Consider the following 8,740-nt stretch of genomic DNA (forward strand, 5'->3'; position numbering starts at 1 on the left):
TTAAGGAGGGTGGCTATGCTGCACGAATTGAGATCGTTGAACGAAACGTTTCTATTCGATGGGACGACCGAAAGTGTACACAGCTGTGGCCCACTCGATGTAAGGTGGACGTTGCGTTCGATTGAACCGACGGCCAGCTGGTCGAACACCCTTTTGGCCCGCTCGGCACGTGTTGAAGTGTGGTCTTCGTGTGTTCGTGGCCTTTTCTAATTGCGGCTGGAAGACAGTTAACTCGCACCGTTTATTTATGTGATGCTGATTCCACTTTAAGTATGAAAATAAATTACTTTTGCGTAACCGCCCAGAAGGGCTCTCTCATATGGCGCACCATTTGTTATGAGGGTTTTAAATTGCGAATTATAAAACTACTAAAAACTTCTAGTTTATAAGGGCCAAGCTATTCACGCCGAGATCCATACCAATGTGCTGTGAAGTGTCATGATTGAGGATTATCAAAATCAATTTTAAATACTGGAGATGGATTACTTCGAACCATTGTAGGGATTAGTAAAAGTTGTATTGGGTTAACGCGATGGAGATGTGAAAATTACTTCCTTGATATAAAAACATTAGAACTTTGGCAACGAACACATCATGTGTTGTCATTCCCATGAACTAAAGCTTACACGTTAAAACCATTCCCAATTCTCGAGTTTCCTGGAAAACTCTAATAAGTTAAAAGGATAAAGATAATTCGGTACACTTCTTTTTTTAATACCGGTTTAAATGATTGGATGTGTTTAATCTCTTTTGGTTGGGAGAACAACATGATTTCCTAGTGTGGTGTTCAACTAAGTGTATTATGTTTCAGCAAAATTATTGTGATACTCGAAAGTTTTAAATTATTTGAAGGATATGCTTGTAGTAATTTTTCTTAAAAACAGTTTTGATTCTCATTCCTTTTGCTTTGTTTTGTTATCATTTCGTTTGCGAAATCTATTTCGTTGAAATGTGCTGATTTTGCATATAGTGTGATGCTAAATTCTTGTATTTCTAAAAGGCATTTGAATAAGTAAGGTGAAATACCAGTGAAGCACACAAAATGCCGTTGTAATTGTAACTAAAGAACGGTTGAAAATGAAGCCAGCAAAGTCCTGCTTGGAAACGGGACAAGGCTTTATCGCCTCCGATTTATCTCGCTCCGGGAGACACCTGGCCGGTGTCACTGTGCTTGTGCTCCATATTTGACACGTACGAACCCAAGTTCCGGTTTCCACACCGCACCGTGCCCCCGAAAACGAATCCATGGTGTTTCTCTTTCGACGTTTCCGGTGGGTACGAAAGCTTTCACCTTCTGTTTCCCGTTTCGTTTGGCTGTCATTCGAGGTGGAATTGTTTTTTCTTCGAATCTGCACCGTGATTCTCATCGTTCCGTTGCGACAAGAGCTCGGCCAGAAGGTCCTCCACCGTGTGCCTGGAGCACTTTAGGGGAGGTATATTTTAGCGAGCTTGGAAGGCGAAAGCACGTACGAACGCCGGAAGGATGAAAATTGTGGCATCGGTTTCGTTCTTAGGGGAGTTTTTTCTGCACTTCTTTGCCCCTCCCGAGGGTGACGGTGGCACCGGCACCAGCACCAGCTGGTCAAACAGAGTGCGAATGTGACAAGCATTTTTTAAAGGCCGGCACAGGTGCGAAGAAGTCTCGCCCGACCATCGCAGGAATGATCGCCCATTTTTCGTGTACGTGCGAAACGCTGAAAAGTAGATGGAATCGTTGCTTCGCTCGATGAATTTTCCCGCATCCCGCGCAGTCTTTTAAGAAAAATAAAATCAAAGGTAAAATGAAAGTTCAAGAGGCAAAAGAAGCACGTCCTGGCTGTCACACCTACACCGTCGCGGAGCTGAAGGAAAACAGGTTCTGATGTCTCGGAAGTTGAGGCGAGGAAAAGTGCTGAAACTTTGAAAATATATCAGATTTGAAGAAATACGCGAAGGAGGGAAAAGAGTGAGAGATTAATTTTTGTTGATCATCAAAAGATGTTTCAGTGCGAAAAAACATGTTTCTGAACGTTTAAGTTATTCTTTCCAGGCAGAATTTTGTTCAAATCATATTATTTTACTTTCATTTAATTTCTTGTATCAAAGTTAACGATGTGTTTACTGTTGTTGATCTTACTTCTTTAATTAAACTCCTCTGTACCATTAACCATGGAGATGGTGAGTTGTTTTTGACCATTTTCCTGCACGAATTAAACCTCTTTACGCTTGAGCTTGGAAATACATGTAATCTAATGGTTTCCATGGTGGAGGAAAACAAATTGAAAAACTGCCTGCTTTAAGACATAAGCAGCTTTACGTTTTTTTCTCCACAAGAATACTTGTGTAGAAGTAAAATCCGTACGGAAAAAATAGAACAAAATCGCTACCGCTTATATGTCTTGTTTTCGTGTTGCTACGTTTTCTATGGCAACAGCTACTTCTAAAGTCCGCATGATCGGGTCGAATGGATTTCTTTATTAAATTTTCTTCTCCTGCAAACTGCACGTACACACCACACATACTCGTGAAAGGATGCTTTTACGAGCACATTGCAAAACCGTATGCCAACCTTGCCATTTTCCAAAGCGACGCATCCCGTTTACCAGAGCCCGAACCGAGCTCGTCCCAGTGACCGGGGGAGAAATAAAATCGCTAATCCTACACCGCTCGCAAAGCACCCGCGGACGGTGTTTGACCTCGGCTTACCGGAGAGTATCATCATTAGCATGGTGAAGACTTTCCACTTTCCGTCACCACCACCCCGCGGTTCCTTGTTTGCTCCGTTGACACAGATCCAAAACGCCGAGAACATCGACCGTGTCCCCCAGAGGACGCTCGCCATTCCGGCAGGGGGAGGGAAAGGGACCGTGAGCGGCAGGGCACGGGCTAGAGGGTGGGAGATAGTGGCGCAGCTCGCTTAGAATGCTGAAATTATTGCGATTATCTGCATTGCAAATAATACGGTACCCGGGTGCCGCCATCTTGTCCGTGCGATTGCACACCACTCGGATGCTGCGCAGGGGTCGTGAACGCGAGTGGTGAATTATGGCGGCGAGGGTATTCATTATGCCGTCGTATGCTGCCGAGGTGAGCTTGCCGCGCTTGCACCGGAGGTGGAAAACGAGCCAGCAATTTGTTTTCCCCTACTGTGGCTGTATTCCTTTTTTTTCGAGTTGCAACCTGTTTTTTTCCTGCAGCGATGGAAAAAGCACATGTTTTCTTCGTCTCCGGTCTCTGAACGAGTGTATTCTACATGGATGACTTTAAGCTGTTCGTTTGGAACCATTTAAATATGATGGGATATCATGGTTTTAAGCTTTTCCTTTTGCTATGTTGACGTTACCAACCCATCGGAACACACCTTTGGGGGCTTTCCATTGGCCATTGGCAAATCGCTGCAAACGGAACAAGCGTTGACAATCCATCCCTGAAAAAACCACCAGGGATTGGATGTTGATCAGCTCGAATTTCTAGGAATTGTTTATGGTTACTTTTCGAAGGCTCAAGCGTTGAGGAAAGCAATCGAATTTTGCATCGATTTGAAATTCTGTAATGGAAATGGAAGTCGTACTCTGTTGCATTCCCGTTGGGCCAGTTTTTTTATTGGTGCAGAAACCAAACGGTCCAACGATTTGCTCGTTATATATTCACAATTCTTGGGAAGGAAAACGGGACCTGAGTGATGTTATTGAAATTTCTCAAACAGTTTTTTGAGTTCGTGATGATGAAAGTGTATGATTATACAAACTCGTTTGCACAGTTTTCATGCATATCGTTGCGTTTCTTTGAATAAACTTTAATGCACCATGCTCTTCACTCGAAATGCAGCCATGAGCTCTCCGGTTTTTCCGCACGATAAAAGTCCATTTCGTCGGTCAAAGAGGGCTGGTTGTTTTCCCGTTCCATGCGTTCATGTTTTGCAGCATCTTATTGTCCCATCAGCTCGCAACGAACCGTGTGCCGAACCCTTTGACCCAGTTCTGTAGCACCTGATGCCATCTTGGAAAACCCGCTCAACCCACTCCCCTCCGCCGCATCTGCATCCAAGGTTCGTGACCATCCTCTTTTCACTCACACTCAAACACCTGACGGACGTCCGGCGTTTGCGGGGCAGGGTTTTTGATAAAGTGTGTCGCTTCAAAGCGGAAACGTGCCCTGTCCCGGATGCGGATCTTGAAATCTCTCCATCGCACTCTCTCTTTCTCTGTGAAACAACATGAATGCACTTTCCCTCCCAGCAAAGGTGCCCCGGTTAAGAACCTACAGCAAGCAGCATCTGGGGTTCCCTGGTTCCGTTGTGAACGTGAGCGGGGTTCACGGAAGGCATACCAGGAAGTATCATTTTTTTTATGATACGATTTGTTTGACTGTGGTTCTGCAACGCAGTTTGTCATCGTCATTCGCTCGGCCAAGTGTTTCTGACAGCCCGTCAAAGCAAGTGAACCATTTGACTGTGCTTGAATATGTTAAACAAACCCGACCCGAGGGTTTGTGATTTCATTACGCTCGAGTGCTTTTAACGTATAAATGATGCCATAAGCCCTTGAGAGTATTTTCAAGATAAACCCTTGAGTGTATTTTCCAACTCTCGAAAGGTTTTCCCTTTGTACATGATTTTGTCAACTCTAATTTTGAATTTCAACATCCGCCGATAACTTTCACCCATTTTCCTTCGAAGCAGTTGTTAAATTCTGTTTGCTCGAAAGCCTTACACTTATGGATAGTCCTTGTAATTATCTCTAATTATTTCTCACTCTCCTTAATCTCGCTTCCAGATCGAACACGGATATTGCAACCCCGAGCGTCGGCGTCCCGGTTTCCACTGCACTCAATCAACGATGAGTTCGATGAAAGTATGCCGAACTAGCGGAAAATTAATGATCATTAAATCGAAGATGAAGTGTCATTGAAGCGTGTCCATTGGATCGAGTTTTGTGTTGGTGCGAGCGGGAAATAAGGCGAGTTCCTCTTCGGCAGTGTGGTGTCTGGGAAAATCGAAAAAGGAGTGAGGCGTGTGTGGGTGTGTGTGTGTATTGAAGTGTACGATCGTGCCACCGGGATCGCATGTGAGCAGTGCGGAAGCGGGAGTGCAGTGCCGGGAGGGAACCGGAACCGGGACTCCGGAGTGGTTTGCGTCCTGTGCGATGAATCCTCCCAAGGATGACTCGCCGAAGTACATGGTTTCGTCTCCGGCCTCCTCTTCCTCGTCGGCCGCGGCCCACCTCCAGTCGGTGGCGGTCGTGCTGGCGTCCTCGCTCGGGCTCGGTTCGATGGCAAGCGGGGCACCGGCGGGGCGCGGCGCTGGCGGTGGCCTCGGTGCCGGCGGGTTCTTCAACCAGAGCTACCACGAGCGGGACGGGGTCGGTGCGCTGGCGTCGGCCGCGGTGCCATCGATGGGCGGGGAGGCGGCAGCGGGATCGGCGGAAGGTAGCGGGGCCGAGACGCTGTCCATCTTCGACGCGTCCGGGGGCAGCATAATACTGCAGGGCTTCACCTCGACGTCGCCGATCGATGTGGTGGAGGTGGGCGGGACGGATGAGGCGATCGTGGCCGGGGGCGAGTGGATCGACGTGGTGCTGCTCGTGCTGAAGGCCTCCATCATGATGTTCATTATCGTAGCGGCCATCTTCGGCAACCTGCTTGTCATCATCTCCGTCAAGCGCCATCGGAAATTACGGTAACTTCCATCACGCCGGAAAAACTCCCCCCCCCCCAAGAGTGGAGAGGTGGTTGAGGGTGGTGGTCACGAATGGTAGAGGCTGATGAAAACATCATTAAGCAGTCGGAAATCCCCCTTCCCAACCTAGCCGAAACACTTGCACGAGCCTCCGTGACATCGGGCGTGTAAAACGTTTCCTATGTTTCAAAAAGCACACTCATTTTCCACCCGCTGCAATTTAATACCGAAAGCCCACCCCTCGCACCGCCGGCTCGTAATTTCTCACTTTTCTCACACTGGTTTTCTTCTTCCCCTTTCGCAGAGTGATTACGAATTACTTCGTCGTGTCGCTGGCCATGGCCGACATCATGGTGGCGATGATGGCCATGACATTCAACTTTAGCGTACAAATAACGGGAAGGTAAGAATTCGAACCCGGGATCTGCGAGCGATAAGGCACGCACCAACACTTTGATGAAAAAAAAAACCGGGGTGTGAAAATTAAATTGTCATCCCAAACCAATTCGGCTCATCACCACACTGGACACGTCAATCGACTTTGGTCGTGACGTTTGTTCCTTTCTTCCAAACAAAATGTCCAACCTCTTACCGGATGGGAATTGAAGAACGTCCTTTTATGCGTTTTTTTTTTGTTCCTTCCAGCTGGAAGTTTGGGTCGTTCATGTGCGACGTGTGGAACAGCCTAGATGTCTACTTCTCGACCGCCAGTATACTTCATCTTTGCTGTATTTCAGTGGATAGGTAAGTGCAGCTTCTTCCCAGCTCGATCGGCGACCAGGCGCCTCCATCGGGGACCGGTTTGATTTTTCCCTCGGTCCATGAGTCAACCTTTTTTTTTTTTACAATATCACTCTACTTTACTATAACACACTTTTTCCAACCCGATAAGACCCAATAAACTTCTCCTCCGATCAGCGAACGATCACTAACTCAATTCTCCTTCCCGTTCACGTTTCGTTCCAACGATTTCAGATATTATGCCATAGTGAAACCACTTAAGTATCCGATAAGCATGACGAAGCGTGTCGTCGCGATAATGTTATTAAATACTTGGATATCACCAGCGCTGTTGTCATTCGTGCCGATCTTTGCTGGTAAGTTGCGGAAGGCTCGGAACGACGGAGAGAAAAATAGAATAACAGGGTAGGGAAACGTAAAAGGACGAGAGCATGAATTGCATTATGGAAGCAAAAGATTGGAGTGAAAATTGGGCGTAAAGTCGTCATTACAGCAACAAAAGAAGGCCCAAAAGGGAAGCAGAATAATGACCGACCGAGTGTTTGCATTCAGCTCCAAACAGTTTAATAACAGCAATTAAGTTAACTGATTGAGCCGTAAATGTCAATTCTGATATAGCTTGATGGTCGACTCTCGAAGGGGTAATCATGGCACTTGAACATGTCTCAATTAATTGGATTTACAATTTGATGAAGGAAACTATCATGGATATTTTGTATTATAATGAGATTACTAACGATTAAACGTTCAATTCAACCATATAACTTTGGGTATCAAGGGATGGTACAAGGGAACATAAAATGTAAGAAAATTAAGGGTAGAGGAAACAAGTAGAAAATTAAATTACGGTATGTTAAAATGCAAGGAACAAATGGGAGTTTAAACTACAAAAATGAGGTAAAAGAAAAGCTAGAATTTAATAGTGAGAATATTGGCAGTCCAACGTAAACCAGTCAATCTTGAGGTTAGTTTTGTATTGAGAAGTTGTACATGTAAAGGAAAATAGAGAACGTCCGACGTAAAGTGCAACAGCATGTATTGAGAGGAAAATAGACAAAATAGTTGTAATCAAATACTTTTTTTTTAAACTGTAGAGGCTTTTATCATCAGCATTTAATTGAAATTTGATTATCTAACTCAGGTTGGTACACCACGGACAAGCACAAGCGGGACGTGCTGCTCAAGCAGAACAGCTGCCAGTTCATCGTGAACAAGCCGTATGCGGTCATCTCCAGCTCGGTGTCGTTCTTCATCCCGTGCACGATCATGGTGTTCACGTACTTCCAGATATTCCGCGAGGCCAATCGGCAGGAGAAGCAGCTGGCCCTCCGCCAAGGCACCGCCATGCTGATGCACCAGCAGCACGGCGGCGGCGGTGGCCGGGGAGGCACCAACGGGGAGGCACTCAGTGGCAGCGGGTCCTCCCGGACGCTCACCACACACGAGGTGGACGCGGAGCAGACGCCAACGCGCGATCGACATCTGATCAAGATGAAGCGCGAGCATAAGGCGGCCCGGACGCTCGGCATCATCATGGGCACGTTCATCCTCTGCTGGCTGCCCTTCTTCCTGTGGTAAGGATCGTTGGGATTACAGTAGATATATAAGAGGAACTCAACGAGGAGCATAGCAGATTTTCTAATTTCTAACACTTCACTCAAATCGCAGTCTATGTCTCTAGCTCTGATGACTTAACTCTCTCCTCATCGCAGGTACATCATCACGTCGCTCTGCGGCGACGAAGCGTGCCCCTGTCCGGACATCGTCGTCGCCCTGGTCTTCTGGATCGGGTACTTCAACTCGACGCTCAATCCGCTCATCTACGCCTACTTCAACCGAGACTTCCGGGAAGCGTTCCGGAACACGCTCGACTGCATGTTCTGCGCCTGGTGGCGCCGGGAAACGTCCCCGCTGGACATAAACGTGCGGCGGGCTAGTCTACGGTACGACTGCCGCGCCAAGAGCGTCTACTCCGAGAGCTATCTGCGGCCCTCGTCCCAAACGGACCGCTTCAACAGCGAGATCGGCGAGAGTCTGTAACGGCGGCACGCGCCAGAGGTGGTCACCGACGACGAGACCATCACCATCGCCACCACCACCACCACCGAGTGCACCCGGTTCCTCGAGTGAGCGTTCGACCCACTGAGTCCTCGTTCAGTTGCGACTTTCCAAACCAAAGATTAGAAGACTACGTTCCAACAGGCGGCCATCGCGCCCCCGGGAATCGGGGCAGAAGAAGCTCGTCACTAGTTGCTCGTTGCTGTACATTTCTAACTGTTATAGATCCGAACGCCCGGTTTGGGTTCTCTATTTATTCTAGTTCTAGTGCGATAGGTTATCGAA

The 8,740-nt window shown here is 47.3% G+C and overlaps 1 protein-coding gene across 1 annotated transcript; it reads left to right on the forward strand.

Annotated features, from left to right (window-relative positions):
• The first annotated feature begins 5,123 nt into the window (after positions 1-5,123).
• Positions 5,124-8,437, forward strand: LOC131260855 (octopamine receptor beta-2R). The gene is made up of 6 exons (XM_058262691.1): positions 5,124-5,656; positions 5,961-6,059; positions 6,302-6,400; positions 6,632-6,753; positions 7,539-7,971; positions 8,110-8,437. The coding sequence occupies exons 1-6, from the start codon at positions 5,124-5,126 to the stop codon at positions 8,435-8,437; spliced, it is 1,614 nt and encodes a 537-aa protein (XP_058118674.1).
• The last annotated feature ends 303 nt before the right edge of the window (positions 8,438-8,740 follow it).

The sequence above is a fragment of the Anopheles coustani genome, chromosome 3 (assembly GCF_943734705.1).
Source record: "Anopheles coustani chromosome 3, idAnoCousDA_361_x.2, whole genome shotgun sequence".
Taxonomy (NCBI): Eukaryota; Metazoa; Arthropoda; class Insecta; order Diptera; family Culicidae; genus Anopheles; species Anopheles coustani.